This window comes from Agelaius phoeniceus, chromosome 4 (assembly GCF_051311805.1).
Source record: "Agelaius phoeniceus isolate bAgePho1 chromosome 4, bAgePho1.hap1, whole genome shotgun sequence".
NCBI lineage: Eukaryota > Metazoa > Chordata > Aves > Passeriformes > Icteridae > Agelaius > Agelaius phoeniceus.
Window position 1 is genome coordinate 74188092 of NC_135268.1, and position 19039 is coordinate 74207130.

Genomic DNA, 19039 nt, shown 5'->3' on the forward strand with positions numbered 1-19039 from the left:
GCTTTTGCAAACAGATGTCACACATTATGCACCTTTTGGGAGGCAAAAACTCATTCACAAACACAAGACCTGACTAATGGAGATATTGATTATGTAGGCTTCCCCATGGGGGCTAGAGGAAAATGGTATAACAAGATCTCTGAGCTGCTTTTGGCCCTTAATGCCTTCATTCCATAGATAGGTTCTCTGGGGCAGTATTTGCATCAGCCCATGCAGGAGAAAAGACAAAAGATGTCATCCAACATTTTCTCCTAGCATTCTCCACCCTAGGCATTCTCCAAACAAATAATGGTCCTGCTTACACCTCCAAAAATTTCAAACAGTTCCCAGATCAATGTGGGGGTGAAACACACCAGTGGCATTCCCATTCACCAACAGGGCAATCTGTTGTATAGAGGCCTCACTGCACACTCAAGAGAGTCCTTGATCAGCAGCATGGGGGAGTTGAAACACTACTGGATGTAGGAAGATTATGTAAGGCTCTTTATGCCATCAATTTTCTTAATAATTCATTCATGGAGCCAAATCCCCCATTGTCAGACACTTCTCCAATATGCACAGATCCCAGTTCACAGAGAAACCCCCTGTGCTGATCAAAGACCCCCAGTCCAAACAAATATTGAGCCCATTTAAATGAATTCCTCAGGGTAGAGGCTATGCTGGCATGTCTACAGGATCTGGCCCAAGGTGGACTCCAGGCAGGAATGTCAGGCTGTGTATCAAACTGCCAGATGCAGCACCCAGAGACACTCCCCCTGAACCTCAGAGACAGCAAAGACATCAGCTTGGGTGGTGTGGAGCAGAGAAGGAAAAAGAGTGTAAACACAGATGTTGGTCACAGAAGATGACTCTGCACTGCTCCAGAAGATTATTAGGACTGTTGAGTTTCATTTGCTCATTGTTTTGCACTGTTACCCCTCTTTGGCTGGTTTTAGTGCTACCCCTCTTTAGTTTGTTGCATTGTTATCCCCTCTTGTTTTCCCTCCTCTTTCCTACTCAGTAAAAACTGAGGGGATCAGATGGGAAGATATGAGGGGCTGTTAAAGTCATATAAGTCTAAAAATCCATTTTTTCAAACTCACAGATCAACTCATCCCCAGGTATTCTACCATGGCTCCAGTGGCAGGGAATCCCCAGCTGTTCCAGAGAGGATTTTGGATGCTGCTCACCTTTCCATCAGCTGGTGCATGGATTGTCCCTCAGCCCAGCCAGAACATCTGGGTCACACTGGCCAAGACTTTACAGCAGGACAATCTCTGCCTGTCCATGGACAGCGTGGACAGCCCTCTGGCAATGTGCCTGGTAGGGGTTCCTTAGCAGCAAATGAATACCCACATACAGATAAGAAACACAACCTGGCAGATGCTTGGGATGGGTAGAGACCCCCCTGCCTTGAGCACCAGAGAAATTCCAGGAGTTAGAGCTGTTGGGGTCCTTCAAAGCTCATTATTGTGTCCAACTTCAATATCAACCTCCCAACCAAGACTTGACCCACCTTGAACTTATCAGGTCTACCCATAGGAAAGATGTAACCCCATTTAACAAAAATGATACCCCTCCAAACTGGTGCAATTACACCAGTCCTGCACTTTCTTCATCCTCACTCCATCCCAAAGTGCTGCCCCAGGGAGTGTTCCTTGTCTGTGGAGACTGAATATGGGCTGGAATCCCCTCAGGCCTTCAAGGGGGTCCCTGCAGCCTTAGCCAGCTTACTTTATATAATTTTACTTCAAACATAACTTTACTTCAAAATTGGAAACAAAAAGGGGAATTGGCACGCCAAAAGAGATGATATACTGAATTTGATGAAGATTGCAACAGACAAGTTTACAACTGGAACAAAGGAAACAGTCGTGGTCTCACACTACTTCACCTTTGGGTGGTCACTCGGGGGACAGCAGGGAACAGAGCTGCCCCTGAGGCTGGGCACTGCCCTGGAGAGCTGATCCCAGTGTGGATGTGCTCAGGGGAGCAGGCTGGGCACTGCCCTGGAGAGCCCATCCCAGTGTGGATGTGATCAGGGGAGCAGGCTGGGCACTGCCCTGGAGAGCCCATCCCAGCCTGTGGATGTGATCAGGGGAGCAGGCTGGGCACTGCCCTGGAGAGCCCATGCCAGTGTGGATGTGCTCAGGGGAGCAGGCTGGGCACTGCCCCTGGAGAGCCCATCCCAGTGTGGATGTGATCAGGGGAGCAGGCTGGGCACTGCCCCTGGAGAGCCCATCCCAGCCTGTGGATGTGATCAGGGGAGCAGGCTGGGCACTGCCCTGGAGAGCCCATGCCAGTGTGGATGTGCTCAGGGGAGCAGGCTGGGCACTGCCCCTGGAGAGCCCATCCCAGCCTGTGGATCAGGAGAGCAGGCTGGGCACTGCCCTGCCAGATTTGGGAATTCTGGGCTGTGCCAGGAGGGTTTGGGGTGCCTGACCCTGCAGGGGCCCTACAGAGGGGTCAGACCCCCCAGACCTCGCTCTGGGGGCATTTTCTGGCTGTGCTGGACAGACGAGGCAGGCCAGGGCAGGGCAGCTGTGAGCAGCCATTCCTGGGAATACTGAGTGGAAATTCAGTATGGATTCTGCACTCCTTGGTCCCTCCAGGGCACAGCAGCCTCTGCTGGGTGTGGGCATGCAGACATCTCCTGCAGCACTCCTGGAGCACCTCTGCCATATTCCCAATCCAGCCATGAGGCACCCAGGCAGTGTCAGCCTGGCACGGGTGCTGTGACAGAGCCAGCGTGGCCCAGCCAGGCTCTGACACCACCAGGCCCGGCGCTGTCCCTTTGTGGAGCATCTCCCACAAGTGTGCTGAGGGAGTGGCACAAACTGGAGTTGGCTCTTCACCCTTCACTGGGGGTAACTGGGGCAGGAGGGGAAGGGGCATCCCACAGGCTCTGGTCAGGAACGTGCTGGGGGAGCCTCAGGGGGTCTCAGTGTCCCCAGTGTCACCCACCAGCCCAACACCAGCCAGAGGACACCACCCTCAGGGGAGAGAGGAGGAGGAGGAGTGTGGGCAGAGGAGGAGCAGCAGCAGGATGAAGTCACAAGGAGATGGTTTCCAGCTCTCAGATGTCCAGGGGTCACTTAAAGCTCTGGCAGGAGGAGTGCCCGGGAGGTGGCACTTGGTCACAGCGACAGGAACCCAGGGAGGCGCCTGCCTGGTGGGGAGGGCTCTGCTCCTCCCCATAGGGTGCTGGCAGCCCACCACCCTACAGCTCCCTGGAGCCGAGCTGGGCTAAGCTGGGGCTGGGAAGGAGCAGCCAACCCTTCCTGCTAACTCTGGGAACAGAAGCCACTGGAGGCCTTGGGTGAGAGGAGGGAGTGCGGGGGTCTTGGCAGCGTGGTGGGTACTGGGGCACAGCTCTGCTGGGTGCTGCTGCCCTGGGCAGGCTCAGGGGGCACAGCTCTGCTGGGTGCTGCTGCCCTGGGCAGGCTCAGGGGGCACAGCTCTGCTGGGTGCTGCTGCCCTGGGCAGGCTCAGGGGGCACAGCTCTGCTGGGTGCTGCTGCCCTGGGCAGGCTCAGGGGGCACAGCTCTGCTGGGTGCTGCTGCCCTGGGCAGGCTCAGGGGGCCTGGCCTCCCCCCAGAGGGATCTGCAGCAGCGTGGGGGACTGCTCCATGATGCGCACCAGCAGCTGGTCAATGTAGTTCTCCAGCTCGTGGATGTGCTCCTCCTTCTTGCTCAGCTCGCCCTCCTTCTGCAGCAGCAGCTGGATCAGCTCGTCGTGGGTCAGGTGGTAATACTTGGCTGACTGGTCCAGCTGGCCAGGGTCCTGCTGGGAAGCAAGAGGGACATTCAGGGACTGGCATTAAAACCTCTGCTCCTGGTAATGTCTGCAGGATGCAGTAACGGACAGAGCACTCCAACTTTCCATGTCTGTCTTCCCAAACTGGAGAGGCAGGGGACCCACAGAGACCTTGTGTGCTCAGAAAGCACCAGCTGAGCTCCCTGCAGCACCCACTGGGTGCAGAGACCTGCAGGGTTGTGCTTGTCCTTCAATCAGGTGAACCCAGCAGCATTTTCCATGTGACACTGGGGAGGCAAATGGAGTGGGAGTGGACAATGGGATGCAGGGGTCACCCTCAGAACACCCTCTGTGTCCTCAGAGGTGCCATGGGTGCTTTGCTGGCCCCAGCACAGCAGTATTTGGAGTATATCCAGTCAGAAAAGCTCCAGGAAGGACCTTCCCCCTACCAGGATTAGGAACCTTTCAGGGGATCAGGCAGGCAGCCACTACACCTTCCACCTTCCACACCTTGTGGAGACCAGGCTGGACACTGGGGCTTGGAGCAGCCTGGGACAGTGGGAGGTGTCCCTGCCCATGGCAGGGGTGGCACTGGATGGGATTTAAAGTCCCTCCCAACCCATTCCATGTTTCTACAAGCAGGGATTCACTCACACACTGCAGAACACCACCCCCAAAGCAAAGCAGGTGATGGGAGAACAATCAATGGGGCGAGGAAGTGCAGAGCCCATGGGAGAAGGGAGGCAGAGCAGCCCAAGGGCTGGACCCTCACCCATGCCCTGGCAGGCCCTGGAGCAGCACCCCTGGAGCAGGGCTGGCACAGCCTCCTACCTTTACCTTGGGGTCGCTTTTGTCCTGCTGGGAGGCCGGGGCCAGGGGCTGCACGCTGCTCGTGGTCACTGTCTTCAGCCTCTCCAGGCCATTGCTCAGGCTGGCCCTGTGCTGCTGCTTCCTCTCGCTGGAGCCCTCCTGCACAGCACTCAGGGGCTTCACGGGGTGGGGGCTGTGGGCAACAAGGGGGGACAATCAGCACCCCCAGTGCTCCCTGTCCCCGGGGCTGTTCAGGGATGGAGGGCACCACCCAGGAGACTGAGGGACAGCTGAATCCCCCTGTCTGTGGCACCCAGAGCTCTCCTGCTCCGAGGAGAGCCAGCAGGACAGGGCAGAGCCCCTGGAGCTGCTCCCACCCACACAGGAGATAAGGAGCCCCAGCACATGGGTTTGGCTGAGATCCTGGAGCCCACACCTGCACTGCCCATCCTCACTGGGAATGCTGTGGGTCACAACTCCCGGCTGCCAGGGGCTGAAATGCAGCTCCAGTGTGATCAGAGCCTGCTGCACCCACTGCCCAGAGCAGCTTTTTGCTGCCCAGGGACCCCCAGATTACTCTGGGGTCACCACTGATGCTCCAGCCCAAGAGTTGAACGGCACTTGCCTGAAAGAGACCACAGAATTGTCCTTCTCCATGAGGCCAAAAGGAGGCTGAGGAGCCAGTTAAGGGGAAATTCGATTTTCATTTATTTTGGCCTCACTTTTCACCCAAAAGGTTCTTTCTGGGCTTGAACAAAGTCCAGTTCCTTCTCAGCGTGATGGAAAGAGAAGTGACCTGATGCTCCCTCCCTGCAAGGAGCAGGCACAGCTGTGCACCATCCTTGGGATGGAAACATCCAAATATCTGTCCATTGGGATGGAAACACCCAAACAACCATCCTTGAGATAGAAACATCCAAATATCCATCCACTGGGATGGAAACATCCACATATCCATCCACTGGGATGGAAACATCCAAATATCTGTCCATTGGGATGGAAACACCCAAACAACCATCCACTGGGATGGAAACATCCAAATATCTGTCCATCAGGATGGAAACATCCAAACATCCATCCTTGAGATAGAAACATCCAAATATCCATCTATTGGGATGGAAACATCCAAATATCCATCCATTGGGATGGAAACACCCAAACCTACATCCACGGGGATGGAAACACCCAAACATCCATCCTTGAGATAGAAACATCCAAAGATCTAAATATCCATCCACTGGGATGGAAACATCCAAACTTCCATCCACTGGGATGGAAACATCCAAACATCCATCCACTAGGAAGGAAATATCCAAAAGTCCATCCATGGGGATAGAAACACCCAAACTTCCCTCCACTGGGATGGAAACACCCAAACCTCCACCTGGGACCTCTGCAAAGCCTCTCACAGCCCCACCAGCTGTGTGTCCCAGCGGTGCCTCAGCCATGGTGATGGGATCAGGACATACCAAGGCTGTGGAAATCCTCTTCAACCACGATGATGCCTCCTGGTGTCCCTGTGCTGGGAGGGAACAGCACTGGCAGCCACCAACCTGCTCCAACAAGCCCAAGGATCAGCTCCTCCCAAGGGACAGCACAGGGGCAGCTCTGATCTCTTCCCTCTGGTGCCCAGGGACAGCACCAGGGAATGCTGGAGCTGTTCCAGGGCAGCTCAGGCTGGAGGTCAGGAAAGGTTCATCCCCAGAGGGTGCTGGCACTGCCCAGGGAATGGGCATAGCCCCAGGGCTGCCAGAGCTCCAGGAGCATTGGGACAGAGCTCCAGGGATGCCCAGGAGGGATTCTGGGGTGCCTGAGCAGGGCCAGGGTTGGATGGATGACTCTGGTGGGTCTCTCCCAGCTCAGCACACTCTGTGATTCTCTGCTCCCCTGGCAGAGCTGTCCAAGCACAAGGACAGAGCCCAGCAGTCCTGGGCAGCTGGAAAGGATGGAGAGGGATCCCACAGCCCTGAGGGGGAGCCACTGACAGTGCCAGGGGCTGCAGGAGCTGCTGTTCTGCACACGAGGCTCCAGCACTGCCCACTGGGACCAGACCCTGAGCAGGAGCTACAAGCACCAGCACACTGCAGGACAGGGGTGAGGAGAGGGCTGGGGGAGCCACCACAATGGCCTGTCACTGTCACCTTGTGCATCCCCACAGCCTGCACAGAGGCCACATCCAGAGCGTGGCTGGGAACCTTGCTGGGACTGAGCTGCCCTGGGAAGCCAGAGGGAATGCTGGGATGTGTTTGGAACAGGGAGATATTCCCAGCCCTGGGGCTGCCAGCCCCATGGCCAGTGGGAACAGTCACTGCTGCAGGGCTGGAAAAGGGGCTTTTGAAAAGAGTTCTTTATCCTACTGCTTCCCACTGAGGGTGGTGCATGCAGGGCTCTGCCTGCTCCGTGTGACCCTGTGATGATCCTGGAGACATTCCTCGAGCTGGGTTTGTCCTGGCATGGTGGCACCAGGCCCTCCAGGGGAGCTTCACACCTCACACCAGGTCTGAAGGTCTGGTGGACCTGCCAAGAAGCTGGACCAGTTTGCTCTCCTGGTCCATGAACATCAACTGGAGCGTGGAATCAGCTGCTCACCGGCTCCTAATCCGGAACTGCATCCCAAGTGGGTCTGAGTTGTGATGGAGCTTAAGGCCAAGGTGAAACATCTCAGGGTGACACTGGCCCAGCCCTGTCCCCCTCTCTGAGCCAGCCTTGCCCTGTCCCAGCTTTCACTGGCATTCCCAAGGTCACTGCAGAGCACAGGGAAAAACCGGGGGCATTTTCCTCAGCAGCTCCCCAAGGGAGCCTTCAAATGCTCATCAAAATGCTCTTCACTCACAGAGAAGGAATCCAAGGGAATCCCTCTCCCATGGAGGAGAATCCTTCTCCCAGCTGCTGTGCCTGGAGCACCACACAGCACCCAAGGGCCAGCTCTCCATGGAGCAAGGATCCAGAGGAGGAGGGGGAATGGCTGGGCTCAGGATCAGCTCTCCAGGTCTGCCCTGGGTGGGCCAAGCCACACTCCCAGCTCCAGGGGCTCCATGAAGATCACCAAGATGAGGTGACCTAAGCTGACACCTCATTTTCAGAGCACAGTGATTCTCTGCACTCATGACATGAGGGAGGCACAGCCTGTGCCACCACCTCGGCACCTGTGACACCCCCAGTCCTGTCACCTGCATGTGCCACAGGATGCCAAGGCAGCCCCACATCCAAGGCAGCAGGAGCTGCACAGCTGCTGGGTTCCAATGGAGCAGCAGGAGCTGCACAGCTGCTGGATCCCAAGGAGAGGCCAGGAGCTGCACAGCTGCTGGATCCCAATGGAGCAGCAGGAGCTGCACAGCTGCTGGATCCCAAGGAAAGGCAGAAGCTGCACAGCTGCTGGGTTCCAATGGAGGAGCAGGAACTGCACAGCTGCTGGGTTCCAATGGAGGAGCAGGAGCTGCACAGCTGCTGGGTTCCAATGGAGGAGCAGGAGCTGCACAGCTGCTGGGTTCCAATGGAGCAGCAGGAGCTGCACAGCTGCTGGGTTCCAATGGAGCAGCAGGAGCTGCACAGCTGCTGGGTTCCAATGGAGGAGCAGGAGCTGCACAGCTGCTGGGTTCCAATGGAGGAGCAGGAGCTGCACAGCTGCTGGGTTCCAATGGAGGAGCAGGAACTGCACAGCTGCTGGATCCCAAGGAGAGGCCAGGAGCTGCACAGCTGCTGGGTTCCAATGGAGGGGCAGGAGCTGCACAGCTGCTGGGTTCCAATGGAGCAGCAGGAGCTGCACAGCTGCTGGATCCCAAGGAAAGGCAGGAGCTGCACAGCTGCTGGATCCCAAGGAGAGGCCAGGAGCCGCACAGCTGCCAGGCTCCTCCAGGCAGTGGAGCTCCCAGTGTCCTTGGTGTCTCCCCTGTCCCTGGGATGTGACACATCCCCAGCAGTGAAGGCACCATCGTGCCCCATCCCCAGGAGCAGCAAAAGGCCCTCCACACACCTGGGAGCTGTAGCTGATGCTCCCCTGCCCTGGCAGCCACACAAGATGACCAGAGGGGAAGGGCCACGGGACCCCACTCCCCATTTCCAGCTCTCTTGAGGAGGCACTGAAGCCCCTCACCCCAAACTCTCACCAGGTACCCTCTCCCCTTCACCTGCAGACCCTTTTGCTCCAGCCAGGGCTTAATGCCCATTCCAAGTCTGAAGTATTTCCTTTTTCCTACCATCTTTTCCTCATCTGTGTGCCTCTGGTGATTCCAACAGGAGATGATCCTGGGAAGGGAAGCATGGCCATGGGGACTGGGGAAAGATCCCTTCCAGCCTTCCTCCCTCACCTGGGACAGTTGTCACGTCTCCCCAGTGCTATAAAGCAGTTCAGAGCCTCAGAGCCTTCCCCAGAGGCCTCAGGAGCTCTTCAGAGGTTCCTCAGTCACAGCAAGGATCCAAAAGGTGCTGGAGGAACCTGAGCAGGGACGTTCAGGAGCTCCTGGCCACGTGTCACGACAGAAGCCAGCCCTGATATCCAGGAGATGCAGCTCTTGGATCCCAGCCCATTCCATCCCAGGAGCCAGCCAGGCCTGGATGGATGCACAGGCAAGGCTGAGGATGGCCACGAGCAGGTACCACCAGCACAGAGACTGCTGTGCTTCCCTCACTGCCTCAGTGATCCCTTTGGGACCACAGGACACTTCTCTTTCCATGAAACATAACAAATCCATGTTTCTGGGCAGCAGCCCTGCAAATTTTGAAGAAGGCTATCTGCTGGTGGATGAATAATCCAATTAAAAATGATTGGAGGATCTGGCTTAAATAAGAAGAAAAAATATCATCTGACAGACCCAGCCAGACGCTGTCTTTGCTCTCAAGATCACGTTGCACCTCATGCTCAACCCTGGTGGAAGGACTGGAGCTCAGTGAGTTCTGCTGGCCCCATCCTCCCTCCTTTCCTCTCCCCAGGACAACCAATCTTGCTCTTGGGACAGGTGGGATTTTACCATTTTGGTGCCCCCAGAAAGCTTCATCTGCCTCATGATCAGTGAGGCTGATCAATGAATCCCTGCTAGGGCTCAGTAAATCCCCTGGGCAGGCAGAGCCCAGGCAGACCAGGGGAAGGAGAACCAGGAAAATGAGATGAACTGAAGGACACAGAGCAAGACTCCATGCCCTGAACTCACCAGCTTTGCTTTGTGGTATTTGTACAGACCCAGGATTGACCTGGGAGGAGGAACAGCCCCTTCCTTCCACCCTTCCCATTCCCATCAGCCTCAAGGCTAAATCCCAGGTGCTTCATCACCAATGGGCAACTCTGCAGGAGGGAGGGCAGAGGGGCATTTCACCCTGGTGAAAAAGCTCTTTTTTTGGCTATGGACAGAAGGTTTTCAGTACCTAGTGGGCACTGGAGAGGAAAGCAGCCAAAGCTGGATGGATGGTGAGGGCAGGGGCAGCAGCTGTGCACATGCCATGAGGGAGCTCAGGAGAGCACAAACAGCCACAAGCTCTCCTGGCAGGCACAGGAAAGGCATTTCTTCTGCAAGCACAGGCTGGGGGATGATGGAGCCAAAATCAGCACTGGGTGCAATGTGGGTGCAGCTCTGAATTTCCAGCTAGGGTGCACGGAACCCTTTGCCCTGGCCACACCACACACCCGTGGCCACTCTCCCCAGCATCCCAGAGAGACAAGGCTGCCAGCAGCTCGGGCTGGGCTCTCTGGGACCCGAGGGAGGGAACAGGAGCTGCAGCAGGCGTCCAGCAGCCTCCTTGGAGCCAGCCCAGCTGGGCTCAGCCCTGCCAGCAGCAGAGGGGGCCAGCAGCACAAAGGGCCAGCCAGGGCTCACCTCTCCCACACACACGCACGCCCTTCGCCTTCCCCGCAGTGCTCACCTGGTCGTCTGCTGGCCAAGGGGTTTCTCAGCCGGCCGTGTCTCCCTGGGCAGAACCAGGAGCGCCGAAGCTTCCCCGGGCTGCGGGCACGGGCAGGGCCGGGCGGCGGCGCGGCGGGCAGGGACCCCCGCGGGGGCCCGGGGGCGGCCACACGGCTCGGGGTTAGTGGCAGCCACGGGGAAAGGGGTGGAGAAGGCCAGGGGCTGGCTGACATGCAGGGGGGTAGCGTTAGTGGGCTGCAAGCCGTGCCCGGGGGCTTCCTCCTGCGGGCTGCGGAAGCTGAAGTCGCCCTGCTCAAGCTTTTCGGGCAGCACAGCCTGGACAGGGACAGGGGCTGGGGGCCTCTCCACGAAGGGGTTGCTCGGGGAATTGGGGCTCAGCGCCAGGGTGAAGGGGTTTCTCGGGGCTGAAGCTCCCTGTGTGTGCCTCTCTGTCCTATCTGGCTTCCAGAAATCGGCTTTCTTGAAGTCTATCCTGCTCTCTGCCCAGCGCCCCTCAGGCTCCTCGCTGGCGGGGGTCCTGCCCCGCTCTGTCTCCTGGGGAGGGGCACGGGGCTCGGGCTGCTCTCCTGCTCGCCCCTCGCCATCCTGGCACGCCAGCTCCAGCTGGCACGGCCTCTGCCTGTGCTCTGACCTTTGGGGCTGCGGGTGTGGGTGCCCAGCTGCCTCCTGCTCTTCCAGAGCTGTCCAGCTGGTCGGCTGGCCCAGGTCTAGCTTGGAAGGTGGGTTCAGTCCTGAAATACTGAGCTCCTCAGGGAACAGCTCCTGCTTGGAGGCCATTTCCCACTTGGCACTGTCTGTGGCCCCCTGAGGGGATAAACGGGGCTGGCTCCAGCTCTCCTCGGCACCCGACCGGTCCAGTCCATCCAGGGAGAAGTTGGATGTGCAAGTCTCAAACTGCTCGGCCACCTCTGTCTCGTTCATCTCTGATGGGTGTTTGCCCACAGAGGTGTCCCCTGCCCCCAGCTGGCCGGCTCCTGTCTCCAAGCCAGCTGCTGAGTCCGCAGCAGCAGCTCTGGCACCCTCAGACGCTGCGAACTCTCTCCCGGCTTCAGCGGCGGCCGCTCCGGCTGCGGGCAGGCTGGGAGGCGCCGGCACGGAGGGCTCGCTGCTCGCACGGCTCCTCGGCAACTCCATCTCTACTCCTGGGCCCTCTGACTCTTCCCATGGCTCCTGCTTGCCTCGCTGGGCGCCACCAAGCTCCTCGTCCTCGCCGTCCCCCACGGGGCCCGCGGCCGCGAACCGCCGGGGTGGTTTGGGGGGCGGCCCGGCCGGGCCGGGCGGCGGCTCCGGGCGGCCTTGGGGCGCTGCCCACGGCGCCAGCACCACGCGCCTCTCGCGGATGTCGGAGCTGAAGTGCAGCAGGCCCTCGCTGGCCTCCAGCCGCATGCTGGCCTGCAGCCGGAACACCGAGCTGCGGATGTCCAAGGCGCCCTCCCGGCCGCCGCCGGGCTCCGCGCCCGCCTCGGGGAACCTCAGCCCCGCCGCGTCCCCCGGCACCCGCGGGGACACGGCCGCCACCACGGTGCTGCCGGGCGGGGCCTCGGGGGCCGGCTCGGGGGGGAAGGAGCTCCTGGGTAGCACACAGGTGGTGGTGGTGGTGGCACGGGACGAGCTCTGGGCCTCAAAGGTGCCCTCGCCCAGGAAGGGCGGGCGCGGGCCGAAGGGGCCCTGAGGAGCCGCCGTGTGCTCCCCGGCGCTCTCGGAGGGCTCGGCGGCGCTCTCCGTGGCTATGGTCATCCAGCCGTTCGTCCCCGTGCTGCAGGGCTCCTCCTCACCGCTGTCCCCCTCCTCCCTAGCGCTATTTTCAGTGCTCAGTGCCGTTGATGCCTCTTTGTCCCCGGGGTTGCCCGAGGCAAAGGCGGCTGTCCAGACCATGGGCGTGCTGCTTTTCCTCCTCCTGGCCATGGAGCCCGCGGACACGGGGCTCAGCACGTCCTCGATCACCGTGGCCTCCTGGGTGGTGCTCACCAGGTTGGCCCCCACGTCTAAAGCGGAGAAATTTGTCCAAGAGCGGAGAGCCGCAGGGATTTCAGCCGCCTTTTCGAACACTTGGGAGCCCTTCTGGCAGGGCGGCCCCGCTGAGCTCTCGGTCGGGCTGGCTCTGGGGTCATCGATGAAAGCCATGCCCTCTGCTGCCACCGAGGCAAAGAAGTTCTCCTTGTTCCGCTCTGGCTTGAGCCTGCTGGTGGCAAAGGCATCGAAGGTATCGTCCCACTCCGAGGGCAGCGGGGGGACGGCGGGCTCGGTGTCGGTGTCGGCAGGAGGGAGCTCTCCCGGCGCTGGGGGACTGGTTTCTGGCACGGGGACACCAACGCTCGGGGCTGGAGACTCCCTCTGGGGCTCTGTGTGCCTTGGGGAGCCAGAGGGACTGCAATCCTCAGAGGAATAAAAGCTCCCAGCGACCTCGGGTGCAGCACGCGGCCCAGGCGGGAAACTAGAGAGAAAGTGAGTAGGTGAAGGAGAATTTAGTACCTGGTCAGCGAGGAGCTCCTCAAAGAAGGGATTGCTCTGCAGGGAGCTGAGGAATGGGTTGGTGGGGGCCAAGCATCCGGCCTGTCTGTCTCCAGGAGCGGGAGGGAGGTTAGAGCTCGGCATGCTAGCGGCAAGGGCAGCGGGGCACGGGGCAGGGGAGCAGGGAGCACAATGAGAAGGAGCATCTGAGCTGGTTTCTACCTGAGGAGACACTTCCAGGCTGTGGAGGGAAGACAGAACAGTCCTCCTGGTTAATGCTGTGACAGGGCTGGAAGCACACACCACACACACCACAGACGCTCCAAGCAGCGCAATGACCGATCCATGCCTGGCTCTTGTTAGGCACAGCAATGATTATGGAGTCACGGCGTGGAAGGGGCATGCACGACACCCAGGGAGGGGCAGCCCTGCTCCCAGGACGCTCCTCCACATTCCCCTTCTGCCCAGGAGCCAGAGAGGTTTCCCCACCTCCTGCAGCCCAAGGTGAGTTTGTCCCGGTGCAGGTGGAGCACCAGGAGCAGCCCGGGCTCTTGGATCAGGGATCAGGGTCACCTGAACCAGTGCAGGCACACAGAGGAGCCTTTCCCAGCTCACCCCAGTGCCTCCTCACTGGTTTCCAGCATGACCAGGATGGGAGCACACACAGAGCTCACTCTTGCACGGGAGGGAGGGACAGGGCTGAGGAACCAGAGCCCAGCAGGAAGGAGCACATGGCCAGGACAGGGCCCTGTCCCCACTCTGGACTCTGCCCCACCTCCCACATGTCCCTTGTCACATCACTTCTGCCCAAGATGCCTGAAACCCCAGGGGGATCCCAAGGTGGAAGGGGTTCAGCACACCTGGAATTCAGAGTCTCACCCCAAGTGAGGCTGACAGCGCCCTGCTGCCTGCTCAAGCAGGACTGAGGGACCTTTCTGTGGGATTTCATTGATCTTCCTCTGGGAACCACTGCAGCAATGTGGAGTCACCACCCCGAGGAGGCTCACCAGGCTCAGAGGTTTTCACATCACAAAGGGGGGTGTGGTGTGGACATCCCACATCCACCTGGTGCTCTGACTGCCACACCCCCTCCTCCGGGCCCATCCCCTTGCCTCACCCTTGGGAGCAGCAATCCCATCCCCAGGACAGGGCACCTGGCCCTGCTCCATAGCAGATCCCATGGGATTGATGCCTCCTGCACCAGAGAGCTCCAGAGAGTTCCCCTCTTGGCTGGGGAGGAACATGGGCACGGATCAGCCAGCTCTGGGCACACCAAGGTTTAAGAGGAAGGAATAAATGAATTACTTTGCCAAGGTGCCCAGGGCATGTCCAGCCCTGGGGCTCCATCCTGGGATCTCCCTGCCCAGCTGCTGGGAGGGATTGCAGGTGGCACTGCAGGATCACCAAGTTGCTTGGACAACTGTTTCCATGTTACTGTGCATCCACCAAGCGCCTCAGACACATTTTAAAGCACAAAATGCCACCTTGAGGCAAGAGCTGACACTGGTGATGGTGCAGCTGGTCGGTCCCACAGCAGGGAGGGCGTTGTGCTGGCACCACCTCGGCCCAGGAGTGATGCCCCCGCCATGGGCACCCCTTGCTCCCACTCTTGGCAGCTGCACAAGCCCCTTCCCACATCCTGCTCTCAGCAGCTCCTTGGAAAGGTGCCCACTGAAGCCATCCATGCCACCAAAGCCACCCATGCCACTCTGGGGGCAGGGAACACTCCTGGCTCTGCTCCAGCAGCCATAGGACACCACTGAAGGGACCTGGCAACCCAGGGACAAAGAAAAGCCTGGACCCCTTCATCCTGGCTCCAAGCTCAGCTCCTTTGGGGCACAGACAGCTCGTGGGTGCCCTCTCCTGCTGCCACAAAACTGCCGTGGTGGCCGTGCCCAGCCTGGTCCCCAGGCAGCCCCACCCTGCTCCGTGTCCTCTTCTGCTTGGCCCAGGGAGGAGCAGCCAGGAGCAAACCCCACAGCTGCAGCCCAGCTCCTGCCAGGGGTTTTGAGCCCTGTGTGAGCACACAAAGACTCCAGAAGTTTTGGGAGAAGCTGATGGACCCTGAGGCACAGAGCACCCCAGACTGGCAGCCACTCTCTGCGGGGACAGAAACCTCTCCTGGCATTCCCAGCCTGGAGATCAGCAGAGGCCTGGACCTTTTTGCCCAGTCCCCCTCAAATCTGAGCTCCCCAGAAGAGGAGAGCAGCTGCTCAGTACCTGACCACTCAGCTGGCTGAGTTCACAACATCCACAAACAGATTTAAACAGGGCAAACCATGGCAAATTTTCCTTCCCAGCTGGAAAGGGAAGGTGACAAGGGAAGGTGACAAGGTCCAAGCACCAGGATCCCAGGGTGGCTGCAAGGGGCACACAGCCCTGCCCCACCTCTGCTTGTCCTGCTGGCACTGCTTCCATGTTTTGCTCGAGACTGAGATCCATCCTTTGTGCTGAGTAAGAGCAGCCAGGGCCTGATCCAGCTCTGCTGGGCTCCAGCTCTAAAAGGCTGCAGAGGATTAATCAACTGCACTGATTAACGAGCACTGGCTGCTAATGACTGTGCCAGCTGCCAGAAGCTGAGTGGGTGAAGTTCCCTCCTCAGGGGGGGCTGATGCCAGAGCAGCAATTCCAGGCAGCTGGAATTGCACCAATCCCCACCTGCACAGGTGCAGGAACAGCTTCAAGGCCTCTTCACACCCCTGAGATGATCCTGTCTTCATTCCCCAGGTCACCATGGAATGGTTTGGGTGGGAAGGGGCCTTAAGGATCATCCCATTCCACCCCATCCATGGCAGGGACACCTCCCACTGTCCCAGGCTGCTCCAGCCCCAGTGTCCAACCTGGCCTTGGGCACTGCCAGGGATAGCCCCAGCTGCTCTGGGAATTCCAGCCCAGCCAGGAATTCCTTGCCAAGATCCCAGCCTAATCTCCCCTTTCCCAGTGGGAGCCATTCCCTGGCTCCTGTCCCTCCATCCCTTGTAAAATCCTGATGGGGCTCAGGAGGTATCAGCTCAGGAGATATCAGCTGGACCTGCTGATATTGGCTAAATATGTAAAGACAGAACTTGAATCCATCTTTGTTGGATTATCATTTTCCTCCTTCAGCTCCACAGTGGAAATTTCCTTTCTGCTTCTCAACCCCATTCTGCTGGGACCCACTGGGGTTTGTTCAGGGGCTCTTGGCTGCAAGTTCCAGGCAGAAGAATCATGGAATGTTTAGGTTGGAAAAGCCCTCTAAGGCCACCAAATCCAACCACCCCCAGCACTGCCAAGGCCACCATTGACCCCTGTCCCCAAGTGTCACATCCACAGGGCTTTTAAAACCCTCCAGGGATGGAAACTCCACCCCTGCCCTGGGCAGCCGTGCCAGGGCTGCACAAACCTTTACAGGAAGAAATTTTCCCAAAATCCAGCCTGATCCTCCCCTGGCACAGCCTGAGGCTGTTTGACAATCTGTGACTTTCCACTGGGATTTCAAATTGCAGTGTCACCGTTCCACCCCATTCCTTGGGATGGACACCCCTGCCTGAGCCCATTCCTTGGGATGGACACCCCTGTTCTACCCCATTCCTTGGGATGGACACCCCTGCCTGACCCCATTCCTTGGGATGGACATCCCTGTTCCACTCCATTCCTTGGGATGGACACCCCTGTTCCACTCCATTCCTTGGGATGGACACCCCTGTTCCACACCATTCCTTGGGATGGACATCCCTGCCTGACCCCATTCCTTGGGATGGACATCCCTGTTCCACCCCATTCCTTGGGATGGACACCCCTGTTCCACTCCATTCCTTGGGATGGACACCCCTGCTCCACCCCATTCCTTGGGATGGACACCCCTGTTCCACACCATTCCTTGGGATGGACACCCCTGCCTGACCCCATTCCTTGGGATGGACACCCCTGCCTGACCCCATTCCTTGGGATGGACACCCCTGCCTGACCCCATTCCTTGGGATGGACATCCCTGTTCCACCCCATTCCTTGGGATGGACACCCCTGCCTGACCCCATTCCTTGGGATGGACATCCCTGTTCCACACCATTCCTTGGGATGGACACCCCTGCCTGACCCCATTCCTTGCTCTGAGCCCAAAATCCCGTTTCCCACCCCGCTGAGGGAGATGCTGGAAGTGCTGGGTGAAAGCAGGAGTGGAGCACGGCAGATTCCTCTAGAGGGAAACCTACACTTGTCTGATGGAAGCAGCTCAGTGCAGCACTGAAACGCTGACTCACCCTCCTCCTCCTCCTCCTCCTCCTCCTCCTCCTGCTGCTGCTCCTCCTTCCCCTCCCGTTCCCAGCACTTGTCTCCGCCAGCCAAAATAAATCTCGGGTACCTCCCTGCCCTCATTTATTTGTTTGGCAGCACTTCACAGACGCCTTTGAGCCTCGCAGCAATAAAAAAAAAAGGAAATAAAATATTGCTGAGCAACCCCCTGATGGAAAAAGTCTATTGGAAACAGCTTGTTCAGTGCAGGGAGATTTCTCCCTCCGGATCCCAGCCTGGCTCTTGGGCTGAGCAGGGCTCTGCAGGGCCCAGCCTGGCTGCAGGAGGGTGGGGAGCTCTGCACCAGTAGGAGAATGGGAAGGGAAGGGCATGGAGGGAGCCAGCCCTGCTGTGCTGCAGCCCAAGGGAAATCCCTCCAGCAGGGCTGGACCCGGGGGTGCCACTCCCAAGCTGCTTTTGTCCCCGTTTTCCCACAGACAGGGCTCCCCTGGGTGGAAAAGCACAGGATGGAGGGGCTGGAGCATCCTGCAGCAGCTCCAGACCTGGCAGGGATCAGGAGCCTCCTCCCACCAGCAGGAGCAGGAATTGTGCTGGAAGGGATGGGAAGAGGTGGGAACAGCAGCCCAGGACATTTTTGTACAGGGTGGGAGCACCAGAGGGAAGGAGTCAGGGAATGTGTTTTAAATAGGAATTCCAGAGGTGGAAGGACTGGATTTCTCAATAATAAATCACCTATAACAATCCATAAATGATCTGCAATAATTATCTGTGCAATAACCACTTTGCTCTTCCCTTGGGCCTCACCTGTCCATCATCCCCATTCAAATGGACAGATCTTCCTTTACAGACATTTGCCCTCAAAACCACGGGAATTTAAAAACCAGGAGAAATCTGGGCAGTAGGAACGCAGGGAGATGCCAACTTCAGCCCCCAGTTCCCACTTTTAGGAGTGCGAGTGGGGCTGTGCTTTTCCTGGATGGTTCCCAAGCACATCAGGGCTGAGTCCAGCTCTGGGTCCAGCTCCCCATCCTGCCTCCTGTGCATCCCTGGGAAGGGCAGGCTCAGCAGCACAAAGAGCCATTTTCCATCTTCACACTGACCCCACTCCATCCCTGGGGCTGCTCCAAGGCAGGGGCAGAGCTGCAAGACCCCTGTGCCACAGCTGTGAGCTGATGGCTCCCATGGATTCATCCCTTTAGCCACAAGGCCCTATTTTCACATCATGGCCTTCATCTCCCTCTTCCTCAACCCCTGCAGCCTCCCAGGCTCTGCTCTGGGGGTGCTGCTGGCTTTGGAGGGGCTGCCATGAGCTCCATGCCAGCACTGCCAGCCTGGCCAAGGACTCTGCTCCATCCCAAGCCTTGCTCCCATTCCCTGCCCTTAGGAAAGGCACTTTTTAGGAGCACACGAGGAACAGGGAGGAACTGAGTCAATATTTGGCCTCACTGCTGGATCCAGGAGTATGGGCTCTGGGAAGGGGCTTGAACCTGAAAATGGAACTGGTGCCCCTGTTTTTATAGGACAGAGCACAATTTCCTCTTTCTCCTGCTTCCAGGCCTAAGATGCAGCCCCATTTTATCATCAGGATTCTCCACAGGAAGCAGGAGCTGCAGAGCTCTGATAACATTGGAGGAAACCCTGGAAACATGTAAAGGATTGTTTCAGCCCCAGGCTTTGCCTCAAATAAACCTGCTGAGCTTCTTCCTTACACACAGCCCTTAACCACTGACATTCAAAGCAACAACCCCCAACCAGGCTTTTATTCAGCCTCCAAAGAGCAAACACCATCTTCCTACTGCTCCATCCCCTCCAGGATCAAAGCCTGCAGCTCCAGGGATTAGCAAAGCCAGGGATGATGAGCAGAGCCTTTGGGACCTGCTTCCCAGAGAAGGATCAGGGAAAATGGGGTGTAAATAAGGGCTGAAGGCAGAAATGCCCTGTTCTGTCCCCAGGGAGA

The 19039-nt window shown here is 58.4% G+C and overlaps 1 protein-coding gene across 5 annotated transcripts in view; it reads right to left on the bottom strand.

Annotated features, from left to right (window-relative positions):
• Nucleotides 1-1722: 1722 nt before the first annotated feature.
• RAB11FIP5 (RAB11 family interacting protein 5) overlaps nt 1723-19039 on the bottom strand; it is a 43224-nt gene continuing 25907 nt past the window's right edge. The window contains exons 4-6 of one of the 5 annotated variants that reach the window (XM_054632626.2): nt 11033-12835; nt 4568-4739; nt 1723-3766 (exon numbers count right to left, since the gene is read on the bottom strand). In XM_054632626.2, coding sequence (XP_054488601.2) covers nt 3554-3766; nt 4568-4739; nt 11033-12835 — 2188 coding nt within the window. In that variant the 3' untranslated portion in view covers nt 1723-3553. Of the gene's footprint in view, nt 3767-4567; nt 4740-10399; nt 12836-19039 lie in introns of all 5 variants that reach the window. The other 4 variants (XM_077177939.1, XM_077177938.1, XM_054632625.2 and 1 more) reach the window with 4 other exon arrangements.